The 15,731-nt window shown below is 40.7% G+C and overlaps 1 protein-coding gene across 5 annotated transcripts in view; it reads left to right on the top strand.

Moving 5' to 3' along the window:
* plxna1b (plexin A1b) overlaps window positions 1-15,731 on the top strand; it is a 215,410-nt gene that overhangs the window by 35,426 nt on the left and 164,253 nt on the right. For 4 of the 5 annotated variants that reach the window (XM_030133610.1, XM_030133611.1, XM_030133612.1 and 1 more), the window contains exon 2: window positions 3,009-4,453. In XM_030133610.1, coding sequence (XP_029989470.1) covers window positions 3,272-4,453 — 1,182 coding nt within the window. In that variant the 5' untranslated portion in view covers window positions 3,009-3,271. Of the gene's footprint in view, window positions 1-3,008; window positions 4,454-15,731 lie in introns of those variants that run through there. The other variant, XM_030133608.1, reaches the window with a different exon arrangement.

Genomic DNA, 15,731 nt, shown 5'->3' with positions numbered 1-15,731 from the left:
TGTATCTCTCCCTCACTTGGAAATGACAAAAGGAAAATGAGGCAGCCGGCCTCCCTACGCGTCGCCACACTTTAAATTGACATCTGCTCTCGTCGTGCGGTGCGGCTGTACCATTGAGCAATAAATTAGTTTTTTTATAGGCTGGCTCGTCACTTTATTACGCCTGCTTATGTCGAAGAGGCTGCATTCTGTGTCGAATCATTTTAATCTCACCGAATTGAGAGAGGGGGTATATCTGATCACTGCAGTTCAGGCCGTTCTCTCTGCAGTTACCTCGCCCAGGTGCCTCCATCAGCGAGGCTCCCCTGGTGTTTGATTCAAGCGCAGGTAGAGCTCTGATTAAAATGCAGCGGAACTACTGCCTTCAGTTTGGCTCCCTCTGCTCCCCTCTCTTTGTCTTTCTGTCCGAGCACCCCCTGTTTCTCTCTGTCTCAAACTTTCTCTCTTTTATCTTCCACTTTTCTCCCTTCCTTTTCTGTTCCCCCTGTTCCTCTCTACTATACATTTGTCTTCTCCTGGCTTTTCATTTGAGGAAATTGGATGACACTACCTCTCCCTGAACCTGGCTGGCTTTGTCTCAGCTGAGCAATGGTTTGCTATTCCATGAGCACCACCACTGCTATTTCTCTTCTCTCCAGCTCACTCTTTCTCAATTTCTCCTCTTCATCACATTTTCTTTGCAGTGGCAATGACTAAAATTGATGAGCAATTCAGTGACTCCTTCCACCGGTGTTTAATTCTTTAAGTATTTGCCAAAATGCATTTTTTCCCTTTATATTCACATGTTCTTCCTCACAGACACTGTACTTGGCGACTGAGAATTGAAGTGGAAACAAGCATCTCTTTCAGTGCTCTGTTTTAATTTTCCTTTGTATAATATTTTTTACCATACTTGTCCCCCTTCCCCCTTTTTCTACTTCTCTTCATCTCCATGTACTCTCTCTCATCTCTCCCGATTTGTGTGGTCATAAAACACCCTTCGCGCAGACACTTTGATAGTCAAGGTGAAATTGAAGTGTGGGGTCCCTGGGAGAGTTGCGTCCTGTTTTGCATAATCAGCATTTACAGGAGAACTAATGTCCCAGTATTGCAGAAACATGATTGGCCTGTCAAGTAGCACCACACACCAAGGAAATCTTGCTCCCGATCATCATTGTGTTTTCGTTGGAGGACGCTGAGAAGAGCAAATACTCAGACTTTTGACTCCTCCTCATCCCATACCTGTGATTCATTTCATAAATTACCTCAGTTGTGCTTTTAATATGTCTCTGTATTGACTGTAGCCCAGGTTGTCATGGAATACACAGTAGCTTCAAGGTGTAATGATTGTGTGTGTTGTAATGATTGATCTTGATTAAGGGGCCATTTACACGACGTAGGATTCAGTCGACTCCGGGAAGATTTCATCGCGGATTAGCCTTCTGTTAACATGGAAACCTTGCCTAGAGTGCCTGAATCCGGAAACTTTTGATACCAGGGTCCAGGGTGGAATGTTATCGATACGCTCCGCATTTCAGCTCCGTGTTAACGCGAATCGGAGCGTTCCGGGGTAAAATATGACGTCACCGCATGCGCGCGCAGCCAAGAACCGCCAGTTAACCCACTCCAGGCCAGTTGGTGGCGGTAATGCGCCTCCAAGCTGGTTTGCCAGCCTCTATGACACAATAAAGCTGCAGAAAAAGAAGGAACAACCACAACAACAATGGCCGGTTTCGGAACAACATATGTGCTGCTAACTGTGCTCAGTTTGTTGTCGCTTCTCCACCAAAAGTTAGACTTACTGCGTCTACACTCTTACCAGCGGAGACGCATTTCTTATATTTGCCAATGCCTGAGTCAATCCCTAATGTACCATCGAAGGAGGACAGTTAGGAGACGGTTTTGGACCAGACCAGACGGTTTTGGACATCGCCAGCTACTGGTCTGGCATGGCCACTACAGCGTATTCAGCCGTCCTCGCGGACTCATGTTAACGCAAATCGTTATCATAGCGGCTTCGTCTTAACGCGGAATGATTTTATAATGAAAAGGAGATATCTTTGCGGAATTAGATCCTAGTGTTGCCGTGTAAACTAAGAGAAAAAAAGTCTTTCAAATCGCATTCCTGTTTCTTGTCTTTTTCCCACAGTATTAGCTTGTGTTGAAGGGGAAAGATAGCTTTAGAAATTCAGCTACACACATGCAAGTGAACTGAGACGTACCAGGGCTGGATGAGGTTGAAGACGTCATTTATGATATGGTACAAATATAGATGTGAACTTCATCTTACAGGAAATTGACCAGCCTGCAGGTTTTCACTGTGGTCTGATTGGTTAAGGACATTGTATTTTCCATAATTATGCTCCACAGACGGCAACATTCTCAGGAAATAACTTTCATATTTGTATTTATGTAATATCTGTTGCCGCTGTTGTATATTTAACATGCTGTCTTTGCAACTCTTTAAGAAATTGCATAGCCTTTTAAACAACCTGCTGTGCTGTCACAAAAACTTGATGCATGGATAATATCGCCAGAAGTATAAGCCTAATTACAATGACAGGTTGCTGGGGTAGTTTGTTGATGTATCTCAACCTTTGACAGGAACGCATTCAAGCAGACCTGGTTATAAATTGCTCACCATCAATGAAACACTGCCCACTGGCATTCTCTGATACACAAACCTCCTCCAGAGCCACCATGGTAACGTTGGAAGTTATGAAATATTCAAACGTTTGTGAGTCAGTTACTCATTTCAGCAAGACTCACAATACAGAGCCTTTAATAATAGGCACATGCTTCCCCCGCTATCTTCAGCCATAATTAAATGCCGGCACACATTTGCCCTCCAGACTTGATTTGATTTGATATCATTTATTTATCACCCAGGCAAATGTCAACTGAATTTTTTTCTAATTTCAGCTCTGCAATTTCAAAGCCTTTTAGGCATCTCTGCTTGCTTGATGAATAATCAATGGAGAATGTTGCTTGGACACTCAGTGATTTTTTCCTTTCTTTCTGTCTTACAGGGCTCCCACCTCGTGCCTCTGTGGATGATATTCCTGATGACGTCTCACAACACTGAAAACAGGACAGCCGATCAATAGGAGTTTTGTTTCCCCATCCCTTCATCCTTCTCTGTCCCTCTAACCGTCCTCCTTATTCATTTGACAGTTGAGCAGAAAATAAATAAAATCCTGAATTGGGTGACTGGCACCAGAGCTTCTTCTCCTCCTCCTCCTCTCTTTCTCCTTCCCCATCCCCCTAAGCCTTGCCTCTAAACTGCCCAGATATGTATCCCCTCGCTCGGTCAGTGGCTTCCCCCGGCCTGGGAAACCTGTTTCTCCTCCTGGGGCTTTTGCTTGTCATGAGCTCATCCCTCGCTGGAGGCCAACCCCCGCCTTTCAAACGATTCGTCCCTGCTGAGTGGGGGCTTACACATCTGGCCATCCACAACAAAACAGGGGAAGTCTATGTGGGCGCTGTCAACTGGATTTTCAAACTGTCTAGCAACCTGACTAAACTGCGGAGCCATATGACTGGTCCGGTGGTGGACAATGAGAAGTGCTATCCCCCACCCAGTGTTCAGTCCTGCCCTCATGATCTAGCCCAGACCCCCAATGTGAACAAGCTTCTCCTTATAGACTATGCCCAGAATCGTCTCATTGCTTGTGGCAGCACGTCACAGGGAATCTGCCAGTTTCTACGTCTTGATGACCTTTTTAAATTGGGTGAGCCCCACCATCGCAAGGAGCACTACCTGTCCAGCGTAGCAGAGTCCGGTACCATGTCCGGAGTGATCATAAGCTCCCCTCACAGTCCTACCAGCAAGTTATTTATTGGAACCCCAATTGATGGCAAGTCTGAATACTTTCCTACCCTGTCCAGCCGCAAGTTGATGGAGAATGAAGAGAACGCAGACATGTTCAGTTTTGTATATCAGGACGAGTTTGTCTCCTCTCAACTTAAGATCCCCTCAGACACTCTTTCAAAGTTTCCCGCTTTTGACATTTACTACGTATACAGCTTCAGCAGCGAGCAGTTTGTCTATTATTTGACCATGCAACTGGACACCCAACTCACTTCACCAGATGCCAGTGGGGAGCAGTTCTTCACCTCTAAAATTGTCCGGCTCTGTGTGGATGACCCCAAGTTTTACTCGTACGTTGAGTTCCCCATTGGCTGCACTAAAGATGGGGTAGAGTACCGCCTGGTGCAGGATGCATACTTGGCTCGACCAGGCCGGCAACTGGCCAATTCTCTGGGGATCTCTGAGAATGAAGACATCCTATTCACAATCTTCTCTCAGGGTCAGAAGAATCGGGCCAAACCACCCAAAGAGTCAGCATTGTGCCTGTTCACCCTGAAGAAGATCAAGGAGAAGATCAAAGAAAGGATTCAGTCCTGCTACAAGGGAGATGGAAAGCTTTCTTTACCCTGGCTTCTCAACAAGGAGCTCGCCTGCATCAACTCGGTAAGCTCAAGCTTTTATATCATCTCTTACTGTTTTTTGTTGCATGCTATTGAATATGTACTATCAAAACCCTTTTCTTATTGAAGATTTTTTTTAATATTTATGAACCACTGGATGCTAAATACATTTGTTTGAGTGAACGTTAACATAATACAGAGCACATCAGCTATAATGATAAATGACCATTGAAGAAGCAGAGTTAAGTGTTTCTTTATGCAATCCTACGAAGACAACTGACATTGTTTACACAGCCTTTTCTTGAGAAAATTGTTAAAATTGCACATGAACTTCATCATAGACTAGAAGTTTTGCTTCATATTGGGAAAAATGGGTTCAGTTTATGATAATCCAGAGGTCTGATTTTATTTTATGTAAATGAACATTCATCACTACATGGTCACTCCTAAATGTTCATTGTTCCAGATTTGTGTTTTTTTTGTGATTTGGTTTTTTTTTGTTTGTTTTCTTTATGCTCTTTCTATTATTTTATTTCAACCTTTCTGCCCATTGACGGTTGAGAAAAGGATGCATTAGAGATACAGACTTGTGAAAATGAGCCTTCAGTACATGTGTAAATACAAATGAATGTACAATGTATACATGAAAAACTGTAACTACCTAAGAAATGCAATGTCAATGGAAAATTATAAAAAGCAATAAATAAATAATTAAAAAAAAAAAAAAAAGAAATTGCACATGAACTTACCCAATGCAGTGGTATAGACATTTTTACAGAGTATAACTTACAAAGCAGCCATCCGAACAAAAAGAATAAATAAGTTAATATTCCTTTATGATCATTAGCCTTCCCATGTCATACTCATTAAAAAAATCTCTTCTATGGGCTGCAATGTTTGGAGTATTAGGTTTCTTTCCCTTGCTGTGTCTTTTTCCCACTCTTTTTTTTTTTTTTTTTTTTTTACCTGTTTTCACTCTCCCCACAAACTCTTGATACTTTGATTTACTCAGACAGCAGACATCATTAGCCCAGTACCCCGGATTTGTGAAATGCCACTCACTGAGGAGTAGCAACTGGTGCACACATAAACGCAAAGTGGTTCGATGCAGTGAGTGATCTGGGGGTGATAGCCTAAGCTAGACTTGGTTTTTACTAACTGATCCGCTGTGCATGGCCCTGCATACGTTATGGAGAATATGACTCACACGGGTACACTCTTAACACAGCAAACCTAAAGGCATACACAACAATGCAAGGTATAGTTTTTTGAATAAAGTTTATTTACCTTGTTGGTCATATCCTTTATTATATCTTACATTAACCCCTAAAGACACAAAGAGCCACTGGCGACCAAAACCATCTATTGATCTAAAATGCTTAATAACTCTTGAGCCACCAATCCTATCAATCCATGTAAATAATTTGTGTAAAATGCAGTTTGTCATTGTTTCATGGTCATCAGATATGACCCATTTGGACGTTCAGAGGCTCTGTAGGGTATGTGGAAACACCATTATGTTCTACAACATTGATTCACCAGTAAAACCCATAGAGTTGGATCAATGACAGTGGATAGAGATGCTTGTTATTAAATTCAGTTTTTGATATCTTTGCTGAAAAGTCATTTTTTGGTTAGTTTTCTGTCTTTCCGATTAAATAACCTTTGAATTTACTGAGCTTTTATGAATCTGTAAATTAAATATCAGAAAATATATGATTTACACTGAAAAAATATGAAATACAGAGGATATTATAATAAATGGTGATAAATGACTAAAAAAAAAAGGTTAAAGTAACAGAAAAATTCATTTGGGAACAGTCACCAAAGTAGCAGTGGGTCTTTGTGGGTCAGGTCTTCATTGTCCCCATCTCCCCTACTTGCCTACTTCCTTCAGGCCCCGGGTGCCTGAATCCACTTATAACTTTGTTCCATTTTTAAGTGTTTAGTCTGCTTCACTCTCAGTTGGCCACCTGTCTCTGCCTCCATTCTGTTTGCTCTTCAAAAAATCTCAACCATCCATCCTACTTCTTTATTTTAATTAATGCATGTTTAAAGCTTTTTCTTGAAATGTCAGTGCATGCATGTTTTTACCAGCAGGTGTCTTTCTGCACACACATCTGCACACACAAACCGCTCACCCCATGTTGCATCTAATGTAGTGGAATACTTTGTAACAACAGTACTCTTTTCTTTATAGGTCTTCATTAGCTTGAGTGCACAGGTCTTTTTTGTAGTGTTGTAAGTGATGGGAATCACCCAGCCAAGTCCTCTTTGACCTCACTCTCTTACTCCATTTGCCACCTTCAGTTCATGTAGTCGTCTTTCTGTTCTTTGGTTGACTTCATTCTTATTTCCTTTCTATTCTTCTTGGTTAAAGTGTTTTTTCTTTCTTAGGGTCCATCACATTGACAATAGTCCTGTGGCACAAAGGCGGACTATCTCATTTATTTCAATTAGACCTTTGCACTGGTTCAGTAGGATCTTGTTCGGTAGAGTGCTGTGGTACATAATTGAAGGGTAGTGCAGAAAAACTCTGGAGTGTGGTCAACGCAGTGTGCCTCTAAGTCCAATATTTGCAAGTGTGCGTATGAAATACACTTATATCATCATCGTTTGGATCACAGACAAAATATTCCCCGTCATAATAATTATCAATAGTTGAATTTTCCCACAGGCCCACACACAATCTGTGCCAGTAAAATTTCATAGAGAGCTCAACAGCACATCTCCATTTCACTAATATGCATGTGACATTTGTGTGTTGTTGTGAAGTAATGTTAAATAAGTGACAGTCTTTGGGGAAAATGAAAAGAAAAAAAATAAAAACAATTTATTTACACCTGAAGAGCTAAGAAGGCGCCACATGGCAACACAAATAACAGTGAGAGATAGGGCAAATGAGTTTGCCAGTGATTTCCATATTTTCTGAAAACAGTCTTTATTATGTTAAATGGATATTGTCTAACACATAATGAGGAAAAAACACTCCACTGAATCCCACAGATTTTCATCCTGGATCACCGCCGAAAACTGTGGAAGAAAAAATGATCAGATTCCGCTCTGGCTTGAAATGACTAAAGCCACCATGGTTGATGATCACTCATCCATCCACACATCCATTCAGAGTATAGGAACATGTGTTGGATCCTTGTATGCTCATTTTCTCTTTTTGCATCCTGCCAGTCAGCCTAGTTACCATGGTTACTACAGTTTAGATAAGAATTATGTTCTCTGGTAATTCATCACCAGTCAGCCATTCCTTTAGAAACTGTTGAACTATATATGAGCTGTCATCAATGATGATGTAATAGCGTCACAGATAAGCTGATTGGCTGACCCTGTGACAGCAGCCTGGCCCGAGGGGTCAGCTTCAGGTTAATGGTGTCTGCCACGTTGGCCTTAAGCAGCGACCTAATGTCAGCTGCTCACCACTGACCTTAACCCCCGTCAGTGGTCTGAGGGACCTCAGATCTGACCTCAGATGAAGGCATGAGATCTTTTTTTTTTTAGTGTGGAGCTATTGCTGTGCACAAGAGACTCAACATAATAAGCATGCGCAAAAACAAAGGACAAATTATGAAAAAGATTCAAATGAACAAGGATTTTACTTTATAAATAAACACAGGCACACACCTGACAGTAACATATGTCCTCAGGCATGTATCAGAAATGGACAGCTCCAAGTAGGTCTGTTCACACCTGGCATTGGGATGCATCCCAAATGCATCTTGTGTGATCAGATGTCACTTCCTTGTCCTTTATGCAAATAAACAAGCTAGGTTAGTGCTCTCTGTTACCCTACAGCAGGGGGTGGAACTCATGTCTCCTGGGCCAAATGTGTCTCTTTAGCCTCTCTCCATGGTTTCCCTTGGCTTTGTCAAAAGCATAAACATATTAAAGTGAATAATTGAATGAATCATGTCTTTAAAACATTCTTACAGTGTCCATCTGTGAAAATCCACAGCCATATACACAGAATGAAAACATCTTCAGCATGTCATCAACCAAAATGTGTGCCAGGCACATACTCATATTGCAGTTGCTCATAGTTTGTAAGTCTATGAACATGGCTGTGGAGTTTTTCTCCACAACAATATTGGTGAAAATCTCAACTGTTTTCTGTGTTGCAGTTGTACGATTCCATAAAGGCACCAAACACTGTATTACTCTACTGAAAGAGCAAAAGCTGAACAATGAAATAATCATAAATAAACACCACAGAGCAATCACCTTCTGGTAAAACATAGATGGGGTTGGGTATGGTTTTCATTACTACAGACAGATTCTTTTTTTTTTTTCTTTTTTAGGATCAAAATGGCTGTTCAACTTGCAAAACCGGGCAATATTATGTTATGTAGCCTAACCAGATTTTATTAGGACCATACATGTCTTAACAGTAATGAATATCCTCAATTATGAATCATTCTAATTCATGAAAAAATAAATCTTGTACATCCAATATTGTCTAATAGGGGTACATAACTTTAAAATGCTTTATTGATTAATAATTTACATGAATAGTTTTGCCACACAGTGGTTATTTAAGCCCTGACCACTACACAAATGAAAATGTGGATTGTGCATTGTACTGACAGTTTTCCTAAAAGTAGGTGTAAAAATATGTTACATATTGACTTGTAACCCCTGGAGGATGATTCATATTGCATAGCCTGTTCTTACCACTACGCAGCCCTGATATCTGCTATTTTAGTATATGTAACAATACAGCACAGCATAACACTTAAATATTATACTTCATTCTGCATGTACTGCCATACAAGAACCCATACTTGTGTTGCATTACCGGCTACCAGGCGTCACAGGCTGTCGATTTCTACTCACAGCCGTAAATGATCTTCTAACAAAAATAACTGGCAGTCGTTGCACATCCACATTTTTCTACCTGATCGTGTGGTATGAGCTGGCAAACTCCTGCTGCTCAGCTCTCTAACCTTTAAGCTACTGGTGTTTGGCATTGAGCCCCTCCCAGATATTCTCAGCCACTTCAGGAATTCACATGCGCTTCTTTAACCTCTAGACTTGGGACTTGTAGATGCCTTCCACAACTGTGTTTGACTGAGCAGTGTGGGAAAGGCTGAGTGATGTGGGGGTGGAGGGTGAATAAGTTTAGGTTGACCCTGCCATAGATTGGTGGAGAGGGTAAGGTGGGAGGGGGTTTAGGGTTGGACAGCTGTTAGCCACACAGCCATGATGGATGACCTGGTGTCCTGTCAGCTCCCTGTGTGGACTTCATATTTGTGCTGGACAATAATTTGTAGCCTGGGGCCATCATTAGGATGATACATTTATGTGCGCAGAGAGTTGGTGGCTGTTTTTTGTGAAGACAACTGTTAGGACTAGCTTCGCCATAAAAATATACACGGAAAGCACACAGACTGTTCATCACCTTATCCCCTTTACCTGGGTGTATTTGTCTGTGTGTGTGGCGGTGTGTTTATTTGTGTGTCTCTGTTTTGTCCCTGAGCTTTATTAGTGAACCCCTGACCTTCTTCACGGTTTGAGCGTGGATCAATACAAACCATTTCCACACATGGGGAGAAGGAAAGCGAGGGAGAAAGGTAGAGAGAAAGAGCAAGAGTTGCTAAGTTAGGACAGACTGAGACAAAGGGAGAAAAAAAAAGTTGAGATAAAGATAGCATTGTTTGAGAGGAGCAAAGCAAGGAGGAGGTATAGAGGTGAGCACAAGAGGGGATGAACAACTTACAGGAAGTGAAAAGGAGAGAGAGAGGGAAGGAAGAGAGTAGGGATGTGGGCGTTGGAAAAAAAACACAAGAGATTTCAGAGCAAAAGAGAGGGAGAGTTGGATGTCAAAGCGATGTACACAAGAGTGGGATGGGGATATGGGATCTGAGGATATGAGATATAAGCACGGCTGTTTTTATTTACACTTTCAATTAGTATGCAAAAATCCCAAGTGAAGCTGTGGAAAATTTAAAAAGTGTTTTCATTGTAAAAATGGTGTTATACACTATACACCAAACATTAGCTACAGAATGTTGTCTTATCTGTTAGTGAACAGTTGTCGATTTGTTTGCTGTTAGACGTCTACAGATAATTCACTAAAAAGATGGTTCAGATGTCGACCAGCGGTGCAGAGTTCAGTTGTAGACATCAACACTGAAGGCTGCTTCAGGGTTTTGGAAAAAAATGATTTAATTCTGGTCTAAGATGTGTGGTTATATGACTTCCTCAGAGTTATAAAACCCACCTTAACGTCATATGACATGGTGAGTTTATTTTTTGGTAATAATGAGGCAGACATTGCAGGACAGGACCTTCGTAATAAATATTGTTTCAGTCTTAGCTGTTGCTTTTTTTTTCATTTGGGCAACCGTAACTATTATGCACCTACTGCTCTGAATTAAACAACTCCTGTGGAGTGGATGGAAACTTACTAGATTATGCAATTCCTTTTTCCATTTCTGTTATAATTTTTAGTATTTCTTGATGAAATCCTGACTAGTGAGTATAACAAAGTACAGTATGGAAGTAGAAGAAAGAATGTACAAATCTGAAAGTTGCAGGTGATTAGATCAGATCCAGTGAAAGGATGCCGCTTCAGGTATGCGTTTTTGTGCACGCTAACTAATGTTGCATTTTTCAAAACATGAATAGAGCAGACTTCAGGTTAGATAAAGAATGCAGATAGAGTTTGTCCTTAGAATGTTCATTGTTTGGGATGTGATGACAATGCTATGTTTTCTTTTACGAAAGAATGACGATCTCTAGAACGTTACTGAAGTAATCTGATTTTTCAAAAAAACAAGCCAAACAAGAAGTCTAAAAGTTTGTTTAGAGTTTTTTTTGTCCAGGAAAGCAGTTCAGTCTGAGTAGATTAGAAGAAGCTCACAAGAGTTGTGTTGCTGACGATCGAGGAACAAGAAGAATTAAGAGAACACAGAGAGTAATATTTGAGAAGAGAGCAGTAAGCTTTTTACTGCCAGGCAGAGCCAGGAGGAGAGGCTGTGTTTCACTGACGGAGAGAGCAGAGGAGGGTGAGAGAAAGAATGATAGCCCCAGAAATCTTTTCGCCGCCACGGCCAAGAACAGCAGGAGAAAAGGGCGGGTGACAGGAAAAAGGGTAGAGAGATGGAGGGAGGAGAGGAGAGGCTGATTGAATGTTGGCTGCCGCACAAATAATATTGGTGTCTGTCACCTGGTCACCACACTGTCCTCTTCAGCAGCACGCCTCTCCGTCATGTCAACGCTGTGTGTGTTGTAGCTCATCAGACAGAGTGTGTACGCCAAAGAGAAACTACTATACCAACAAGGACACAACAGAAGCTCAATATAGTGTTTGGATGACATATCTTAAGAATCAATAGATGTAAGAGGGAGATAGGTAACTTTAGTTGTACCTGTAAGTTCATTTCCCACATTAGCAGACAAATTACAAATTAATCTAACATGAAATGTAGTAGAAAACTAGTTGTACACACTCAATATATACATATAAATGTACATACTCCCACCGTTTACAACATAAACAGGAACAAATATCAACTAGAAGCACTCGGAGAGCGCAGACCTCCGCCAAGGCTGATCAGTGCCCCCCCCCGTGGGCCCCCCCACCCCCGATCACCACCAAAATTTAATCATTTCTTTCTTATCCCATTTCCAACAAACCCTGAAAATTTCATCCAAATCTGTCCATAACTTTTTGAGTTATGTTGCACACTAACGGACAGACAAACAAACAAACAAACAAACAAACAGACAAACAAACAAACCCTGGCAAAAACATAACCTCCTTGGCGGAGGTAATAAATAATGAAAAGGCACTTAAATAAACCACAGTAAAAATGACGTAGAACAAGAACAAACAGATAAAGTGTATGTGCAAATATTGCCAAAGCTTGTTCAACTCAGTGATAGCGGCAAGGACACAGCGCTTTGTTTTAATAAAAACGTCCATTCACGTAAAAGACGCTTAAAATCACAGGGCAAAGGTTGAAATTTCTATTCCAGCAATAGTGGGTTGAACATTTTTCTCCGGACCCAAACCTCCACCGGTGACCAAAATGATTTACTGATCTAAACTGTTTAATACCTGTTGATCCACTAATCCTATTAATACAGGTAAATAACTGGTGTAAAATAGTTATTCATCTTTTCATGGTCATCAGATATGGCCCATTTGGACGTTCAGAGGCTCCATAGTGAACGTGGAAACACTGTCATCTTCTACAACATTGATTCAACAGTAAAACCCATGGAAGTTCGATCAATGACAGTGGATGGAGACGTTTGGTTTATATACAGTTAATGATAGATTTGACTGAAAAAGATAGTTTTTCTTCAGTTTTCTCTGTTTTTGATATAACTGTCAACTTTAATCGTAGCTTCAATGAACATGTACATGATCAGTAAATTAAATATAGGAAAATACGTATCTATAAACCTAAAAATGCAAAATATAGAGCATTATATTAGAGTATATGGTGATAAATCACTTTAGAAGCATTAAAGATATAGAGAAGTCATTTGGGATGTACCACAAAAGTAGCACTGGGTCTTTGTGTGTTAAGTATTATTTTAGAGCTTTTTCTTTTCTTTTTCTTTAAGTGTACTTATTTAAAGAAAGTAATGGAACATATTTTGCACAAATATATCATGTTTGTTTAAATAGCAGTGTGGACATGTATTTGTTGAGACTAGTATTCCATCTTGAATACTGTCAGTAACTCGATCAGGATATGTCTTTGTCCTCAGTGGAAACAGCTTTGGTCTCTACATGAAATTCATAGGAGAAACAAAGACCATTCAATATGTCAAGCTGCTTTCTCTCGATCACCAGATGGATGGCAAGGGTTTGAACTTTGTCGCGAGCCAAAGCATCAATCAATCAGTTAATCAATCATATATATAAAAAAAAAAGTCAGTCTTATGTATTCAGTGTTTGATGCCCCATAGTCCAGCTGTTGTGTTGCCATCAGTGTCATAGGTGACTTTTAATAGTCAAAAATATCATAGTTCACTTTAATAAAAGCTCTTTTCTGCAGTTTTTCTCATCTCAAAGACATTAGCCACTTTTACACAGAGATCCCGGAAAAAAGGTGAGATGGTGAACCCACTTTTTTTGCCACTATTGACCGATTTCCACAGCCAAGCCGAAGGAGTAACAGAGGTGAGACAGGCTGGACTTTTACACAGTGCACCTGTGTTCCGGAATCAATGGGGGCGATGACGCAGCGCAGTATTTAGTGTGGCGTATAATTTGCGCATCGGAAATACCCCGAGCATAGCGGAGTTGTCTCTCTTTTCTTAGCTAACCTCTCCAGAGTCTTTCTTTCTTTCTTGTCTTTCACCATTGTACAAATGTTAGCATGGATAGTCCTCTGTCCGAAGTGACAACAGCTCACAGATCTTTGCGTCTCCCTGATTCAACATCTTTCTTGTCGCGTTGATATGTTTGGTCACTGTAAATGGGGGTCGCACACGCAATACGTCATAAAAACATCACACCTTGGTTGCGAAATGAGAGGTGCTCTTTTTTACATGGCGTTCTGGAATTGTGATTCCACCTTTATCACGGCTCTGTTACTAATTCCAGAGGCGTTACAAAGCTGTGACCGAGGTGGGACCAAATGATCCCACCATTTCGTTCACACAGACATCGTTCCGGAATAAAGGTGAATTATTCCCAGAACAGAAGTGCTGTGTAAAAGGGGCTATTAAGGAGCTGCACTGTTTTAAAGTCTTTTCCTTGGATTAAACATCAGTGTTTAGCTGATGTATAATTGATGAAAAATGTTCTGATTGCTTGTAGGTTGGACTTTTCTTTCCTCACACCATCGCTGCTTGTTAAACCACTTAGTCCCTGTAGCTTTTCCAAATCAACAGATATTTTTAGGATTGGAGACGTCTGTTATCACTGAAATGTAACTGTATCTGTATGTTTGGTTATCTGCTGAGTGCAGTTACCACAATATAAGTAGCCGTCCTGTGGTGTGCTTCACTCTGGAGGCTGGCTTCAGCGGTCTAGTAGATGCAAATGTTACAGCTGATCCCTAGTCTCGCATGGCCACACTTTGTTAGCGCTATGCCAGTACTGGAGATAGGCCATGCACCGTCACACTGGAATAGGAAAAGATAATTCTGTCTAGGTAGTTTGGATTTCTATAAGTGAGTCACACTTGTCTGGGGTGGCGCTAAGGGCAGGATGTAGTGATGATGCCTTTGCGAAATGGTGTTGCAGGAGGTTGGTTTGGTGAACATTTGCATATGGGGAACTGAACTCTGGCATTAAAACAACTAAATCCTCACAAGAGAAAATGCCAAGAAAAACTATGCACGTTGTTGGCAAAACTTGGCAGCTTGAAAATTGTTGTTCTATTACATATAAAGGGGTAACACATAGGCTTATTCCAATGGAGTACATCCTGTGAACAAGATTCATTATGCAATAGAATATTATGCTGATCCAGTCAAATACACACTGTACTTTAAAAAAAAAAAAAAAAAAAAAATTCCTGAGCTTTATCCTGCCAAATTTCACATACTAATTTTGATATATAAGGAGCACTGTAAGGCAAATAGCTCACAAAAAGTGATAATGTAGGTAAAGGTTTTCCCACCACATCACGCACCTTCACGAATTAAACCCAACAGATTTTCATTACATTGTTACTTAAAAGACAAAGTGGAATTGACTCCGAGGCCACCTCCTAACCTTATTAAATCCATCATTATGAATATGATCTAATGAACATAACTCACTCGTGGTCTTTGTAAAACACAGCCCTGTTCCTGCAGATGTAATCTAAAAGGGTGTAAGTCATTAGACCAGATTAATTGAGCTACAGTTAATTGACAGGCTAAATGAGTTGAATCAGGAGACACTGATTTTAAACAATCAGGTTGTTTTAAATGTTATCTGCACTAATAAGTCATGTTTTAGTTATATTACGTATTAGATTTGTAATGTCAAATGTGGTCATTGTCGTTCAGAATAGGCTTCTGGTTTCCGTTACTGCAGTGTGTGCGATTTAAGTGCGTCACACCCACTCTGAGCTCGAGTGCCGCTCTTATCCCGCTATTAAAGGATAATAGAAAACTTTTTGGAAAAGACCCCATGCAGATTGTGTGAGAGCTGCTTAATTCTCTCCCTTTTCTGACCTTTCGCTCTCTCTCCGAGGAGTGTTTAGCTCAACAAATCCCCATCTCCAGCTCCGCTCTAATGATACTAATTGTCAGTGTAATTATGTATTGATCTGTACTGTGTGTGGGTGGTGCATTGCATACATCATTATCAGCAGTAATCAGAAAATGTGGGCCAGAGGTTGTGCCTGTATCAT

This window comes from Sphaeramia orbicularis, chromosome 5 (genome assembly GCF_902148855.1).
Source record: "Sphaeramia orbicularis chromosome 5, fSphaOr1.1, whole genome shotgun sequence".
Classification (NCBI taxonomy): Eukaryota; Metazoa; Chordata; class Actinopteri; order Kurtiformes; family Apogonidae; genus Sphaeramia; species Sphaeramia orbicularis.
This window is presented reverse-complemented; position numbering and strand designations above follow the sequence as displayed.